This window comes from Bufo gargarizans, chromosome 8 (genome assembly GCF_014858855.1).
Source record: "Bufo gargarizans isolate SCDJY-AF-19 chromosome 8, ASM1485885v1, whole genome shotgun sequence".
In the NCBI taxonomy this organism is placed as follows: Eukaryota; Metazoa; Chordata; class Amphibia; order Anura; family Bufonidae; genus Bufo; species Bufo gargarizans.
In genome coordinates this window covers 177,047,182-177,064,521 of record NC_058087.1, presented here as the reverse complement: position 1 = coordinate 177,064,521, position 17,340 = coordinate 177,047,182, and the positions used below count along the sequence as shown (strand labels likewise).

Below are 17,340 nucleotides of genomic sequence, written 5' to 3'. Positions count from 1 at the left end.
GTGCAGAGAAGGCGGATTGGAGCGCTGAAGCTTTGACTGGTGAGCTGGGCCCCGCTGTCTCTGGAGCTGCGTCGGACTCTGGTTCACTTACGAAGAGGAGGCTGCAGGGGAGGCCGCAGCGGAGACTCGCCTACGTGTTGTCTCCGGTATCAGGCCTCTTGCCTGGGAGCCCAGCCGGTGAGTTCCGCCTGTTCTTCCTACAGCATCCGGCACCTCTGCGTTTCCTACCCCAGGACAGTCTGGCTTGGCTGCAGTAGGGGGATCGTTCCACTTACTGGGGAACAGTGCCAGCCATTGTGGCACTACAGCTCCCAGCCTCCTGACTTGTCATGATGGGAGTTGTAGTATCACAACAGACAACTGGTTGCTCTGCACTAGTGTAAAACTACCACTCCCAGCGTGTACTGGTTCTGGGCAAGAAAAACAGGACCTAGGTTTGCATTAGCTGACCCATCAGCAGCAAGTTTTTTTTAACTTTTATGGAAAGATAAAGTTGCGGCGCGGGCGACTCTTTTACGCTTGTCCTTTGCAGACCTCGGGCAGTCGGCGGGTGTGTGCCCAGTTTGGGCAAATATTGTACTGGAATGGCAGGTGCTAAAGTGAATGAGCGCCAAGTACCCTGGAGAAAGTTACTGATATTGTGGACACTGGACAACCCCTTTAAGTTGTGCAACCCAGTGTAAGTGTATATACGGTAACGTTGCCTGCCTTTGTACGCCAGGATATGGCACCGGTCGTTGGTTTTCCTCCTGCCCGTCCATGTTACGTCCAGTGTGTGCAGGGACAGTCTGACCGGCCTTATCAAAACAAGGGTTAAAGATGTTGGGTCCTAAAGGGGGTTGTCCCTTTAGGACAGATTATCCCGTGCCCACAGGATATGGGGTAAGTGTCTGGAAGGGGGTTTGACCGCTGGGTCCCCCACTGATCATCAGAACGGGGGACCGTGATGCATGTGCGCTGCCAGAGCTGGCACGCGGCTATCCCCCGCAGTCCCATAGAGTTGAATGAAGCGGTGGACTCGCGTGCCCGTCTGTCGCTTCACTCAAACAGGAGAGCATGGGCCCCCATTCTCGTGATCAGTGGAGGACCCGGCAGTTGGACCCGTGCCAATGAGACACTTAATGGGACAACCACTTTAACCTGGCCAGGTCAACCTTCACCACGCAGCATACTGGCCCAGACTTGCCTATAGATGGGGTAACCTTAGCCCGGCTGTCTAGACCCAGATCTATCACGGGTTCTCAGGCTGGGCGATAGATCGGGTGCAGGGAGAGACCCTTTTCTCTGACTCTATACCAACTATTGAATGGCTCACTTTGAGACAGATTTTTACGTCAGAGTTGCGCCAAAAGTTTGGTGCAAAATGGTGCATCTTGGACCCCACCCTCTTCCTGCTGAGCCCCACCCTCTTGACGAGCATGTCAGAAAAAAAGTGTAGAAACTCTAGTGGCACCAAGCTGTGCCACATTTTTTTTAGGCCTCATACACGACCATAGTAAAGGCTATGGACACCTTCAGGGGCAATTTTTATTTTTTTTTCCAAGCTAAAAGTACTTTTTTTCAGTTGGTCGTTATTAAAAACGTTTTAACAGTATTTGTTCTGCAGGGTTAAGTTTCAGCCTATTGGCAGAGTATCTTAATTTGCATTTCACACTGAGCCGTCAGGTTGCTGCTCTGACGGCTGGATGTGTAGCCCTTATCTCTGAATTCCTTATCCCACTGATAACTACGTCCGTAGTGTATTGCGGATCTGCAATACACCCGACCAGCTCCCCCATAGAACTGTCTATTCTTGTCCGCAATTGCGGACAAGAATAGGACATGTTCTATTTTTTTTCCGGATCTGCGGACCGGAAGATCGGGGGCTGCGCTGCGGATGCGGAGAGCACATAGTGTGCTCTCCGCATCCATTCCTGCCCCATTGAGAATGAATAGCTCCGCACCCATTCCGGATTCTGCGGAACGGATGCGGACCCATTCCACGGACGTGTGAATGCAGCCTAAATGAGTGTTTATGAGCCGCGGGGGACTTTGAGATAAGGGCTGTACATCTAGCCATCAGAGCAGCAACCTGACGGCTCAGGGTGAAACGGAAAGTAAGATACTCTGCCAGTAGGCTGAAACTTAAAGGGGTTGTGTCATCTGATATGCCACCAATGTCAGATGGGTGCTGGTCCCACCTCTCTCCAGAACGGGAGCCCCCCCCCAAGTTAGCGAAGATCGGCAGCGCATGTGTGGCTCCCTTAATTTATTTGTGTGGGAGTTGTGCTTGCTCGCTTTTTCCAGAACTCCCATAGCACTCCTTCTCTTTCGGGAGCCTGTTTTGGAGATAGGTGCAGGTCTCGGAGGTGGGATGTTCTAGCCATATGTCTCCAATATCTCGGATGAGACGACCCCTTTAAGGCCTCATGCACACGGCCGTTCCGTGCATTGGGGACGCAATTGCGGTCCCCAATGCACGGGCAACATCCATGCAGCGGGCCGGACCCATTCAACTTTAATGGGTCCGTGGTCTGTCCTCACCGCAAAAAAAATGACATCATATTTATTTGCGGTGCGGGACAACGGAAAGAAACACCACGGAGGCACTCCGTAGTTCTTCCGGTGTTCCGTTCCGTGACTCCGTTCTGCGTCTCCAGCATTGCGTACCCATTCAAGTGAATGGGTCCGTATCCGTGATGCGTGGTGCACACGGCCGGCGGCTGTGTATTGCCGACCCGCAGTTTGCGGGCCGCAATACGGCCACGGCCGCCTATCGGCCATGTGCATGAGGCCTAACTCTGTAGGACAAAAACATTTTTTTTGTTTTTTGTATAAAGACCAATTAAAAAAATATGTTTTTAGTCCAAAGTAAAATTGTGTCATAAAAAATTGCATAATATATATGGAGATAAGCGGCCCCAGAAACCTCCTGCGCCACTTATCTCAGTGTGATTGTCCATGGTTGTTTTCAGTCTGACTACATCCAGCGACATGTCTCTAGTCCAGTATCTGTACATTCTAGATATTTTCGGTGACATTGTCCCCCATCCTGTTAAAAATCAGCGCGATTCACGACTGTTTCCTTATGTCTGTGGCATCATGTGGAAATGTCAAAACACACAACGTCCTGTCCTGTTACGGAGGTTCTTTGTTCCCAAACTATTGTCTGGCAGATCCTCTCTTCTGGCCCGTCTGTCCATGGGGACGTTGCTGTGTGCACGGTACACGCCATATGCTGCCTCCCGCGCATGTCCATGTGCAGCTGGAAATAATAGGAGCAGAATCAGTACACGGGTACTTATCATAAACTGAGTATCGTCTGCTGTACATTATAATGATCTGCTAAGCTGTCACGGCACGCTTGCCGTGGAAAGTGATCAAGTACAGAGATACCTCAGGAACCGGCTCTGCAGGTTTTGTGTGGGCAGACGTACATGTGTTCTTACAAGATGCCCGTGTAGCGCGCCGAGTGATTAGAGAGGTGTGTTTAATGGGATTTCCTGCTGTATTAATTGATACTGATGCCCGCCACATAGATCCAGAGAACGGGGGGTGTCCAGTCACTAAGGCTGCTTTCACACTCGCGTTTGGTGCGGATCCGTCATGGATATGCACAGGCGGATCCGTTCAGATAATACAAACGTCTGCATCCGTTCCGAACGGATCCGTTGGTATTATCTTTAACATAACCAAGACGGATCCGTCTTGAACACCATTGAAAGTCAATGTAGGACGGATCCGTTTTTTATTGTGCCAGGACGGATCCGTTTGGCTCAGTTTCGCCAGACGGACACCAAAACGCTGCAAGCAGCCTCCAAAAGCAGAATGGAGACGGAACGGAGGCAAACTGATGGATTCTGAGCGGATCCTTATCCATTTAGAATGCATTAGGGCAAAACTGATCCATTTTGGACCGCTGGTGGGAGCCCTGAAACGGATCTCGCAAACTGAAAGCCAAAACGCCAGTGTGAAAGTCGCCTTACAGAAAAGCTATCAGGCAGTATTAGTCCTTGTGCACATGACCGTATTTTGCATCTGTGTCTGATCCGCATTTTTTTTAAAAGTAGTCATTTTAATTTTTTATTTTTTTTTGCGGATTGCATTTATTGCTATGCTGTCCACATCCAAATGTCTGTTCCGCAAATTATAGAACATGTCCTATTCTGGAGTAGTCCTTTTCAGATCTTGCACGGACCGCGTCCTTATTTTGCGGATCAGTGTCTGTTTTGGGATCCTCAAACCACGATCGTGTGTGTGAGTGAGGTCTTAGGGTTCCCGCACACGGCGCAGATTACACCTTTTTTTTTCTTCGCGTAATCTCATGTACAGTGTTTGTTTTTTTTGTGCAGATTTTGAAATCCACAGCTTGTCAATTCTTTGTGTGGATTTCACCCTTTTCAATGGAAGGAGGAGACCACCGATAATACCGCGTCAGATCCACACCAAAAAAAGGCGCGTAAAACATGCGGTTGTGGTGCGGGAAAAGCACAGAGATCTGTGCTGATTTTGTATTGGTAAACCTACACCTGTGTATGGGACTGTAACAGAGGGGGGGCTTGGATACTGGGAATGCTGGGGTCTCCCCGCTGTGCGTAAAAGCAGTAAGTAGCGGGGGTTAAATGCATGAATTCTGATAACCGCCGACATACGTGCATTAGTGTATCATTGGCCTTGTTACTAGTTTTGACCCGGTTCTTTGTGATGGTGTTTGCTTTGTCTTGGGTCGGGAATCATGTCGCCAGCAGAAGGCACAAGACTACCCCCCACCCCCCTTCCCTTTTTATTTTTTCCATATACTAAAAAGGCATGAATTATAATGAGTGTCCATCGATTGACTCCTGGTCTTATGGGGTTTGAATACACTGAAAGCTTACTGCCTGCTTTATATTTTTTTCTTTACCCCCTTTCTTCTGTGCTGTTAATGGGTTAACTCCGTCCGTGCTGGAGAGGGTCGTGCTGCATGACTTTGTACCGATCGCCGCAGTCACGCGAGGGTTAAGATGCGGAGCCATCTGCCTGTGTTTTGCTCTACATGCAAATAGCCCTGTAATCCTCTCCCCTGCCAAGGAGTGGCCGCGGCCCTGCGAGTCCTCCATTGGAGGAAGCGTCGACACCTCTCGCTTCATCATTATGCCAGCCGATGGGAAGAATAGTCTTTTATGCTTTATAACGGGGGGGGGGGGGGGGGGGATGAGGACGGGCAAGGGAACAATTATCCGACAGTCAAAGGTTCTGCTAGCTGTGATACAATTGGTAAATACATGTACGGAGCCATTACTGACGCCGGGAGAGGTGTGAGATGTGGCGGTGGTCCGAACCGTTATGTCACGTAGTGCGTTCGTGGACTTCTGGATTTTTTGCGTTGTGGATTGCGATTTGGTGAAAGTTTTTGTCTTCTGTTTTCCAGGATTCTTACTTCCCCGCCCCGTCTCTCAGGAATACTTCCAAGAGGCAGCAGCGAAGTGAGCACAGTCCCATCTGCAGGCTGTAGAAACCTTTCCCGGACGGCCGCGGCGGGCAGGACCGAGCAGCTGACCCTTCGGAAGACTTGGACATGCCGTTTGCCTCCTGAGAGGATGGGCACTCAGGGCAGCCCTGTGAAGAGCTACGACTACCTCCTAAAATTCCTGCTGGTGGGAGACAGCGATGTTGGAAAGGGAGAGATCTTGGAGAGCCTGCAGGACGGAGCATCGGAGTCCCCTTATTCCTATAGTAACGGTAAGGGTCCTCAGATTTTAATTCGGATATGTTATTTGCTGTCTAATGCAGGGACCCCCAATAAACAAAGAAGGCGCTTGTTTTCTGCACTGTAATATTCGGTTCCTACATAGCACCAGATGATTGTCAGTTTTGCGACACCAAGCGGATCGGATCCGGTCCTGTCACAAGGGTCCTTGGCTCTGAATGCGGCCGTGGGTACTGAGCGAAATATGGATGGGTGTCCTCAGTCTTTGTCGTAGAATTAAAGGGGTTTTTCAGTGATTTCATATGACCAACCCCTAGACCAAAGGGGTGTGAGCGGCTGGAGCATTGCTGTCCGTTTTTTTTTTTTTTTTTACTCCAAGATAAGCAGTGCTGAATTTGTGATATTTGCTCACTTTTCCTCTGTCCGTGGAAATATTGGGGCTGACACCATTTCCATTCCCGCTGACTAATTTAGCCCGTGTGACTCATCAGGTATTAAAAAAAATATATAATTATAATTTAAATATGTATTTAAAATTGAAATATTCAGTCCATTTCCCTGTTTTGAGGCTCTTTTTGTGCCTTTGGTCGCTGAGGTTTTCAGACCCAGCCTCCGCTGAAACCAGTTCTTCAGCCTCCACTGAATGCCCTCAGACGTGTAGTCACCGCTTGTGACTAATTGTCCCTTTTTGTTTATTCATGCCTTTGTCATTCCGAGACGGCTTTTTAGCTCCACAATGCTCGCCCCATCCAGGGCTCGTGTCCTAATTACACTTTGCGAGCCCCGTCGTAGCTTTAAAATGACCCAAGTCTGCGTTGTACAAAGCCGGCCGTATCGGATATCGATCAGCCACAGGATCACTCGGAAGGACAATCCCACCGGCAGACTTGTTTCCGTAGGGCCGGGCTGTGTAGCATGAGCCCATACCATTCTCATTTCAACTAGCTTTATTTATATAACCTTGGAGAACCATGAGCAGTCATTTGGCCGACAGCTATCTCTTCCAGCTACCCCATACACTCGGCTGAACCTGTATTCTGTGGGGAAGTCTTTCCTCCCATGATGCTGGAGCGTTCCTGCAGGAGGCCGAAAGACCAGTGTCCAACACCACTGACATGAGGATGTACTTACGCATTTTGGGCATTAGCAGAGGTCTGCGGTATTCACATGCAAAGCGGCGATTGCACCTGGACTAACGGTTTGTGGTTAGGTGAAGTGCAGGATCCTGGAGAAATCTGCCCTTTGTGTATTTTTTATTTATTTTTTCTTGGGTCCAGCTTCCCAGAAATCTGTGCCCTCGCCAGTGCCATGCTCACTCCTGAATTACTGTCTCGCAGGCAGCATTTTACACATTGCAAGCATTGCATCAGCACGTATGTCTATAATCAAGGGGCAAGTTTCAGAACCTGCTAGTTACTTACAAATTACCCCAGGGGTATATATCGTGCCATCCAGCATGGTTTATAATGCAGCGTGCGCGCCTTACCCGCGGTGCCACAGCTACATGACACAACATGGTGGCAGCAAGCGGGATCTCTGGCGCTATTCTTGTTCTTACGGTGGGACGACGTGGCCACAGAGAATGTGGGTATTGAGTACAGTTTTAAAGGGGTTCTCCAGGATTGGGAAAAACATGGCCACACCTGTCCATTGGCTGTGTCTGGTATCGCAGCGCATCTCCATTGAAATGAATGGGGCTGGGCTACAATACCACACACATCTTATGGACAGGAATGCTGATGAGCAATGTTTACTTCATTCTGGACGACCCCTTTAATTAAAGCAAAGTTGGGCAGGCTGCAGCCACTTCATTGGTAGTGATATATGAATTGCAGTGCTAGCTACGACCACACAATCACTGCCAACGAGTAGCTTGCCCTCTGCTATACCATCCCTAGGTCTAGGATATGCGCTTCCCATTTCTGAACTTAAAGGGGTATTCCCATCTTGGACATTGGGGCCATATCGCTAGGATATGCCTCAAATGTCCCTACTCTGGGACCCGTGCCTAAATGGAGCCCGCAAAGTACCATGCGCAGCCGCCCTCCATTCATTTTTATTGGACTGCTGAAAATAGCTGAGCGGTGTGCTCGGTTATTTTCAGAAGTCCTATGTAAATTAATGGAAGTGCACCTCACAAGCGCAGCCACCGCTCCATTCACTTCTATAGGGCTTAAAGAAATAGCCGAGCCAGCGGGACTTTGCGGGCTCTGTTCTAAGTATGGGTGCCGGACCTAGAGGTGGGACCCTCGCCCTGCAGACAGGCCCCCAATTTCCAAGTTGGTAATATGCCTTTAATTCTCAGAAACTTTCTAATGGTTCATGTTTATTTCCAAAAGTGCAACCCCTCTCGCCCTTTTTAGTATTTTTCTAAGCTCGGATGAGGTTCCCCCAGGGACATGAGTCAGGTCAGGTTTTTTTGTTTTTCCCCAATGCAGTCACGAGCCTGCACATCATTTGTTCGCCAGGTTGGATCACACCCCATGGCGTGTACCTGACAATAGCAACCCGCTGCACACGCAGGTATAAAAATACACAGATTGCAGGTTGTTAAAAATAGGAAGAGGCAGTCGCCTTTCTATTAGTCATGCGGGCCTTCCCGGAATTCTCTCTAAATCCCCTGGACACCGCAGGTACCAGAAGCCGCCGTCCATAGGAATAGACTGTGTCCGTTTCGGGACTCAAACGGTTAATGAACTGTTTTGCTCCGCAGCCAAGTTTTCCATGGGCTGAGAGCTCTTCTTTCCTCCGTTATTCGGAGGATAGTATTACTCACGGGGCTCTGCAGGAAAAGCCTATTTGCATGATTGGCAATGTTGGTTCTACCTTTTAATGGCTTCTGGGAAATGACTTGGAGAGCAGAGCGGTGCGGAAAATGGATCATAAGACGCGGAGGGTGGGGATGGTGGTGCATTCAGGGCCATTTAAATCTTTCCACATTATGTAGATGAACAGACGCTTCCTACGTAGAGCTGTACTGAATACTTTCTTAGGCTCTGTTCACATCAGCGTCGAGGCTTTAGTTTCTGGCAGAAGTGGCGGTGCTGTGGCGGATCTGTTCTGACCAACGCTAGCGGCACGTGATTTACTCACAGTGGGATCTGTCGGCTTCCAGCAAAGTTTTGCACGCAGCACAATTTTTTTCCGTCAAGAGTATACAGTGGACTGTTATTGACGGTATATGGTCACCTTAAAGGGGCTGTTCACCAGTGGGGACCTTTTCTACTGACCATCCCTCCCACCACCAGCATGGCCGGACCCGCGGTGATAATCATACTTACCTGATCTCCATTGCTGCACCGCTAGCTCTGTAGGTCACAGGTCTCCCCATATCAAAGAATGGAAACGGCTGTCATGTGACCTGCGTGATACTGGATGCTGACATGGGGAGACCTGGGACCTACAGAGCTGGCACACAACGGCAGAGGTCAGGTAGGTATGATTACCACTGTGGGTCCGTCCACAATGGTGAGCAGCTCCTATTAAAGAGCACCTGCCATGTCTGTTTAAGTTACTACTTGTATCCCCATGTAATAACGGCATCGGTTCTTAGGACTCTGTTGTGACATTCCTCTATTATTCATATTAGAAGTTATGAATAAATTGCTAGCAGTTTGCAGTAAACTTCCAGCTGGGTGTTACTAGTTGGGGTGGAAAGGGACATGTCCCTGCACAGTCTAACGTTGGAAGCACTGATTGGTTAGTGTTGGACAACTGGTAACACCCAGATGGACCTTTAAAAGTGCTTTCCGAGAGTTTGTATTTTTTTTTTTTTTACTGTTGACTAGAGATGAGCGAACTTCTGTTTTAAGTTCGGCGTCTAAAGTTCGGGGGCGGGTTAGCGGAGAATCCCGATCTGGAACCGGATATGGATTCCGACTTCCGTTGTGGTCCGTGGTAGCGGAATCAATAATCGGCCATTATTGATTCCGCTACCACGGACCACAACGGAAGTCGGAATCCATATCCGGTTCCAGATCGGGATTCTCCGCTAACCCGCCCCCGAACTTTAGACGCCGAACTTAAAACAGAAGTTCGCTCATCTCTACTGTTGACCTATCCACTTGTCCGACACCCAGGACCCCCACTGATCAGCAGTTTGAGAAGGCGCAGTAGCGCCGCGGCCTTCTCTCTGCTCATCAAGGACAGCGCCGTACATTTGATAGCGGCTGTGCTTGGCATCGGAGCTCAGCCACATTCACTCCTAATATGTCACACGGCCACGGAAAATGGCGGGGGTCCAGGTTGTCGGACCCCCAACGATCAGATACTGATGACTCGAGCTGGCGATTTTATTCACAAATTTCTAGTAGGAATAATAGAGGATTGGGCGGGCAACATGGCTATATGAAACCATGCTCCAGAATTGTCATTACATGGGGAATGCAAGTAGTCCCTAAAACAGACATGTCAGGAGAGGGGACGGCTCCGTCACGGTCATATGGATGCTACGTGTTTGGACAGTGACCTGTTCTCTGAATCTCTTGGGCGGCATCTCCTTCCGTAATAAACCTGCACGGTGGTTGTTCTCGAGATCGTTCATTGTGCACTAGTGTCAAAAGAAAAGGTACCTCCCAGGTTATACGGACGTCATTAGGTGCCACTTTAGCCATAAACCTGCAGCATATGTCGAGCGCTTCCTCTCCTGTCAGAGATGAATGCCTTTTTCCTGAGGTTCCGTGCACCGCACACCTACCCGCTCCTCTTAAAGGGACTGCACACTTTACGTTTGTAATGTCTGTACAGTGCTCTATTGACCCCTCGACGAGCTGAGTTGGAAAGTAGTCCATGGTAGCAGTCCCTTCTTACTCGGTCCACACTTCTCGCTAGAGACACTAGATGGGGCGCTCATTTTGTGGGGTCCCTTGAGGGCACGAGGTTAAGACAGAGGTTGAATGTAGCCTTTCTTCTTTCTTGTATGTCATTCAGGATGGAATAAACTCTCCTGCGGCACGTACGTTACAAGCGCCGTCGCCTCCATCGACCTTTGTTTCAGGTTATTATGTAACGTCTCCCCCGCAGCTCCCTGAACGGTTTGTTCCCTTTAAATAATTGATGGCGACCATATTGTAGGAAAGCAAACCGCAATCGCACGCCGGCTGGCCGGAGAGGCCAGCATTTATTAACAGCGGGGAGCCCTTCAGCATTAAGATTTGATTTATCAATAATTTACATATAAGATGGTAAGTAATTCTGACAGAGCTGAGAGCTGCTGAAGACGGAGGTGACGGCGGGCCGGATGCATGATTTATAGGGATGCCTGGAGCGTGACAGAGGTCTTGGGCCTCGTAGATTGCACTGAATGCCTCCACATCCAGCCCCTACCTAAAAGGGTAGGAGGTCATTTTACTCTAATATTGTGCCCCTTTAAATTAGCATTTTGTGCTACTTTGTGCATTTATACCCTTCTTCCTGTTTTTTTTTTATTGGTGGGGGGGGGGGGGGGTTCTAGAAAAAAGGGTCTCCTTTTTTCTTTTTCCATTAAAGGGGCTGTCACCTTTGGGGCATTGTTGGCATTACGCTAGGATCTTGGACACGCACCAATCTCCAGAACGGGCCCCCGAAAGTGAAGGAGAGGAGCCGCACGTGCGCTTATGGAAGTTATAAAAGTAGCCACGTTCGGCTATTTTCGGAAGTCCATGGAAACAAATGGTGAGTGCACCGTGCAAGTGCGGCCACCACTTCACTTATATAGGACTGCCGGAGATAGCCGAGCCAGAATGTATGCTCTCTGCTCGTTTGAGGGGTCCTGTCCTGGAGATTGGAGGGATCCGCACTTATATATCGTAGCGATATGCCACCATTGTCTCAGATGAGACAACCCCTTTAAGGAACGGTTGCACTCATGTCCTTGGACTGTCTGGTATTGCAGCTTAGCCCCATTCATTTGAATGCTGCAATACCAGATACAGCCCATGGAGTGGCGCTGTTTCAGAGTGAAGAGGGGCAGAGCCGCCTTCTAGCTAGCACCGCCGTTTTTGTTTTTTAATAGCATGAATACATGTCTGCAAAGAATCTTCCATAACGTCTTTATCTTTTTGCATTTCAGGTATTGACTACAAAACTACTACCATCCTCCTAGATGGCCGGCGGGTGAAGCTTGAGCTGTGGTAAGAGAGGAAATCAGTTCATGTAAAAACCTTGAAATGTGACAGCATAAAAATATTCATTAGAGGTTTTCCAGGTTCAGGATATTGAGGGTCTATCCTCGGGGTAGCCATCAGCATTAGATCTGACCCTCGACACCCATGATGATCAGCTTTCTGAATGGGCTGTGGTGTTTGTGCTACAGTCTTTTCTCGGTTTACGTTGGTCCAAGTGAATGGGATAAGTCAGTGTCCTGCACTGCAGCTATCGTATGAGCACCGCACCTCCTTCAGAGAGTCGAACCCGCACCGATCTGATATTGAGGATAGGCTATCAATGTCCTGAACCTAATTGTATTGTATGAATGACAGAGACGCGTCTCTTTGTTGACCTCCTGTGATTTTTCTTTACAGGGACACTTCTGGCCAGGGAAGGTTTTGCACCATCTTTCGTTCTTACTCCAGAGGAGCTCAGGTAATAATCTCCTCACTCTTCATGTCCGGACAAGGCGCAGAGAGTTGATCATATGACATTCGAACGATGAGACGTTTGCTATGTCATAGTTGCCTCAGGGTTTTTACCTATCCTTCTAGAAATGTTTGTGGGCATGCTTCACGTCTGACATCTGCTTTCTCTCTCCTGTTGGCAGGGTATCCTCTTGGTTTATGATATCACCAATCGGTGGTCCTTTGATGGAATAGACCGATGGATCAAAGAGATCGATGAGGTACACAGGAGTGGTGAATATTTTGTGCACATGAAAGGGATTGGCCCTTGAACAACATTTGTGAGCTATCCACAGGACAGGTGATATTTGTATAATCACTGGGGTCTCACCACTGGGACCCCCACTGAGTGTGAGAACAGGGATCCCTGGGTCCTCTCTGTGTGAATGAAGCACCTATGTTACCACCACACTATCGCTTCCATGGGACTGGTGTAGATAGCTGAGTGCTGTATTCTACGGTCCCATAGAAGTGAACGAACCTAGGAGGGGATTTTCAGATTTTAACACTGATGGCCAATTCTGAGAAATCCTTAAAGGGGTTGTCTCACTTCAGCAAATGGCATTGATCATGAAGAGTAGTTGAATACAAGGCACTTACTAATGTATTGTGATTGTCCATATTGCCTCCTTTGCTGGCTGGATTCATTTTTCCAACACATTATACACTGCTCATTTCCATGGTTACGACCACCCTTGAATCCAGCAGCAGTGGTCGTGTTTGCACACTATATAGGAAAAAGCGCCGGTCTCTCTGGTGGCCGAGGCTGCGGGAGTACGCATAGACTGCTGCTTTTTCCTATAGTGTACAAGCACGACCACCGCTGCTGGATTGCAGGGTGGTCGTTACTATGGATCACAATAAATTAGTGCCTTGTATTAACTTTCTCTACATAATAAATGCTATTTGCTGAAGTGAGAGAACCCCTTTAAGATCAGCCATTGGTATACAATCTTTGGTAACTTTTGGGGGTTAGACCGTGAAAATGAACGACCACCTTGAAACTTCCTTACAGGACCCATTAGATAATTGTACAAATAACAGTATAGCAGACCCTACACTTGCAATAAAAGTTGGCTTAGTGCACTTATCTCATTAGTATGGGGGCCTCCCAACTGTCAACTGATGGCAGATGTCATTGGACAGGGGTGGAAAAGTTGGGCATGATGGATTTCATTTGTATGATATCATGGCAGATACGGCTTCCCCTCTCTCCACTGAAATATACATGTGCACTCAATCAGTTTATCAGCTGTTTGCAAATCTAAAGTCCATCTTCTGTCTCTCAGCATGCCCCAGGTGTGCCCCGTATATTGGTGGGGAATAGACTCCACTTGGCCTTTAAAAGGCAAGTACCGACTGAGCAGGCCCGGGCCTACGCGGAGAAGAACGGAATGACGTTTTTTGAGGTCAGCCCACTCTGTAACTTCAACGTGACGGAGTCCTTCACTGAATTGTCCCGGATAGTGCTGATGAGGCATGGAATGGAGAAGATCTGGAGACCGAACAGGGGTGAGTGCTACCTGGGGAAGGTGCTGGAAATGTCTTAGAACACGGGAGTGACTAAGGGTGTAGGGTGGGTCAAAATCCGAATGGCTCTCCATGGAGGGTAACTTATTTGTCTTTCTTTTTCTTCCCTTCAGTGTTCAGCTTGCAAGATTTGTGTTGCCGGGCTATTGTCTCCTGCACCCCCGTACATCTCATCGATAAGCTCCCTCTTCCAGTGGCCATCAAGAGCCACCTCAAATCCTTTTCAATGGCCAACGGAATGAATGCTGTGATGATGCATGGACGATCCTACTCCGTAGCCGGCAGCAGTGGCGGAGCCGCCGGCAGTGGCGGGGGAAGCAAAGGCAACAGCCTTAAACGGTCAAAGTCTATTCGGCCGCCGCAGAGCCCCCCTCAGAACTGCTCAAAAAGCAACTGTAAGATTTCCTAGCCGGGGGGATGTGGATAACCGGAGGCTGCTATTGGCAATAAACCCTACACGGTCAGTGAAGAGCCATGTGATATGGCCGGGAGAGTCCGCAGTTGGCACGTGACCTTTTGAGGTGTTGGGAGGCGATTACCCTAGAAGAGGTCATTGACTACGTTACTCAGTCACCACCCAACCCATGCAATTTTATTTATTTTTTTACAAGGGTTAAAACACTGCATGATGGACGTTTTCCTCCCTTCCACATCCCCGAGAGCGGCAGAACGTGCACTGTGCTAAAGGACCCCTCTTTACCTTTATTTATAAGAGTATATAATAACTGACGCCTCACTTTTTTTTTTTTTTTTATAAATGTAACGCCTGATCATACGACGCTTCTGTATCATGCTGTAAATAATGTTTTTACGCCCCCTTGTGGCAGGGCCAAACATAGGAGCATTTTTCATAGACCAGGGTATTCCGCAGTGACCAGTCATGTAGGGTTAAAGACTCAGTTATCAGGGGTGCCGTGTATATAGTACTTTGGAGCGTCTGTCACCTGTAGTCAAGTCATAGCTTCCCTTTTATATGCACAATACGGCCGCCGTCAGAGCCCAAAATGGCAGCTTGGCCCCATTGTACCTGTCTGATGAATTCTACCTCAGCAGTTTTGGATGAAGACCACCAGGTTGGACAGGCACCTGTTGATTTTGGGGCTAGCACATTTGGACATGACGGAGGTATAATTCAGGGGTTCGTGTGAATGTTGACATTGCGGCTGACCTTGACAAGGATCTGTCCACTCACCTTATATGTTAGTAAGTACTTGTCATCTCCTTCAGATAACAGTATTAGAGCATCAACTCTGTGCCGCTGTTCCTTGGTTATTCCTCCTGGAATTGTTACTAGATTGCCCACTGATTGTTGCCATTCCTTTGTCAGTGGGGTGCAATCAGAGCTAGGACTGTAGGGACGCACCCCTTTGACATAGGGAATGGCAACACCCAGTTGGCAATTTATCCATATGTTTCCTGGCCAAATAACAGAGGAACGGCACAGTGGGAAATCCTGGAATAGTTCTTAGAAATACAAGTTTTTATTAAAACAGTCAGTGCTAACCAGTTCTCTTTTAAAGCGATTGTCCCCTGGTTTGGGGCCATTAAACCACTGGCATGCCATTATGCCGCTGGGGTTTAGTGTCCCGAACCTGCCTATAGCATACCTATACATCCCTGCAAAGCATAGTAAATGAGGATGTGATTTACCAGGAGACCGGGACTCTTCTCCTACAGTATTGGGCGCATTCGAGTCCAAGGATAGTACACTTTGCTTCAATGTGTATGCGCATGTGTCCAGTGCTGCTGGAGATGCAATGTGCATGCGCCCGACGCTGCTGGAGAGGAGTTCCGGACCCCCCCTGTTGAATTAGCTCTGTGTACTATAGTTTGCAGGGACAGATGGGTGGGTTTGATATGGGCAGATGCATACCAGCATACTGGTGATCTAGTGACCTCAGATTAGATGACAGCTTCCCTTTTTAAAGGGATTCTCTCATCTTGGACCTTGGCGGCATATCGCTAGGATAAGCCACCAATGTCAGATAAGTGTGGGACCTGCACCTGTCTCAAAAACGGGACCCCTGAAGTGAGCGGAGAGCAGCTGTGCATGCGCAGTTGTCCTCTATTCAGATCTATGCAGTTCCGAAAAAAGCCAAGCATTATTTCCAGCAGTCCCATAAGCAATGACCATGCTTTTGCAGTGCACGCTCTATCCATTCCTATGGTACTTCCAAAAATATCCACGCATGCTTCCCATAGAAATTAATAGAGAGCCATGCCGCACATGCGCAGTGTGCTGTCCTTCACTTTTGGAGGCCCATTTTAGAGATAGGTGTGGGTGCCACCTCTGAGGTGGCACCCACACCTATCGGACTTCGATGGCATATTCTAGTGGATAAGCCATTAATGTCCCAGATGGAACATCCCCTTTAAATCCTGTAATCAGGTCCTTATATCGGGTCCTGTCATTGATTTTCCTTTTATCAACGAGCAAGAATTCGTAACCTGAGGTGGGATACACGCAGTAAATTTAATTATTTTTTTTCCCCTCAAATGTAAAGGATCAAAATCTTTAGATAATTCACTGTAAGGGGTCAGATTACAGAGTAGGCAGCCATGTCCTAGGGTAGTCGGTGACTTTGGACGGATCACAGTGTATAGCCTTGGGAGTCCCACGATGGTCGCACATTCACACGTTCCTCCTGTCCATTGACTTCTTTAGTGCCCCTGTTGCCTGTCTATGAAGCAAGCTGCTGGCAAAAACGAGACTTCCTGCAGAATGCCAGCCATATCGCTGAGAAATCAGGCATCAGATGGCTATATAATTCGCTGCTCCCCACCCCCAGTCAGTCACCCCAATACTCGCACCATATCTTCCATGGTTCTCCCCAAAACCCGTGTACAGTCATTTTTATAAACCAAAATGTTTATCAGTGGAAAAGGATTCTGGGTGTATTAACCCTTTTCTATCTTTGACTCAGGGCGAGAATGAAAGCGCAGTCAGTGATGGATTCTTGAAGAATATGTTTTCAGAGAGAGCCAGTACGCACCAAGCGCCCGTAGGCAGCCATCTTGTAAAGCACGAGAATTTTTATAGGAATTGGTAACCTCTCTGGGGTAATCCAACTTATTTGGCTCCAGCTTCGTTGTTTTATTAGGTGGTGTTGAAATTTAAAGGGCAACCCCAGTCAGTGTAAAGGAGTATTCCAGTGATTACAAATGATCACCAATCTACTAAAGAGGTGATAACTGCTTGATTGAAGAAGGTCTGACTGCTGGGGCCCCGCAGATGACCACAATGGGGGTCCTGTTTCTTGAGTATGTGCGCTGCTGCCCCATTCAAAGTCTTTGAGGGTCTCAGAGTGCTGTACTCGGCTGTCTCCGTCAGTTCCATGGCGTTTGCATGGTCCACATGCCAGTTCATTCAAACTGGGTACATGGGACCTCTCTTCTAGCATCGGTGGGAGTCCCAGCAGTGAGACCCGCACCTATTTAGCCGTTCCTGTCCAGAGGATTGCTTATAATTTAGTACTAGAATACACCTTTTAAAGGGGTTGTCCAGGATTTAAAAAAAATGGCTGCTTTGTTTCAAAATCAGCGCTGCGC

The 17,340-nt window shown here is 48.4% G+C and overlaps 1 protein-coding gene across 2 annotated transcripts; it reads left to right on the top strand.

The window, feature by feature from the left end:
- On the top strand, positions 1-14,566 carry RAB40C (RAB40C, member RAS oncogene family). 2 transcript variants are annotated; one of them, XM_044303442.1, is made up of 7 exons: positions 1-177; positions 5,390-5,700; positions 11,718-11,778; positions 12,169-12,229; positions 12,405-12,482; positions 13,551-13,773; positions 13,905-14,566. In XM_044303442.1, exons 2-7 carry the CDS (start codon positions 5,559-5,561, stop codon positions 14,198-14,200), a joined length of 861 nt encoding a protein of 286 aa, XP_044159377.1. In that variant the 5' UTR covers positions 1-177; positions 5,390-5,558; the 3' UTR covers positions 14,201-14,566. The 2 variants fall into 2 exon arrangements, with proteins under 2 accessions (XP_044159377.1, XP_044159378.1); XM_044303443.1 differs by lacking the exon at positions 1-177 and adding an exon at positions 5,167-5,235.
- Positions 14,567-17,340: the final 2,774 nt, after the last annotated feature.

Bases quoted from the DNA above. Each gene is read 5' to 3' on its own strand.
- RAB40C (XM_044303442.1), top strand. From the start codon at position 5,559: ATGGGCACTCAGGGCAGCCCTGTGAAGAGCTACGACTACCTCCTAAAA. The intron at 5,701-11,717 runs GTAAGGGTCCTC...TTTGCATTTCAG, and splicing joins CCCTTATTCCTATAGTAACG to GTATTGACTACAAAACTACT. The intron at 13,774-13,904 runs GTGAGTGCTACC...TCTTCCCTTCAG, and splicing joins GATCTGGAGACCGAACAGGG to TGTTCAGCTTGCAAGATTTG.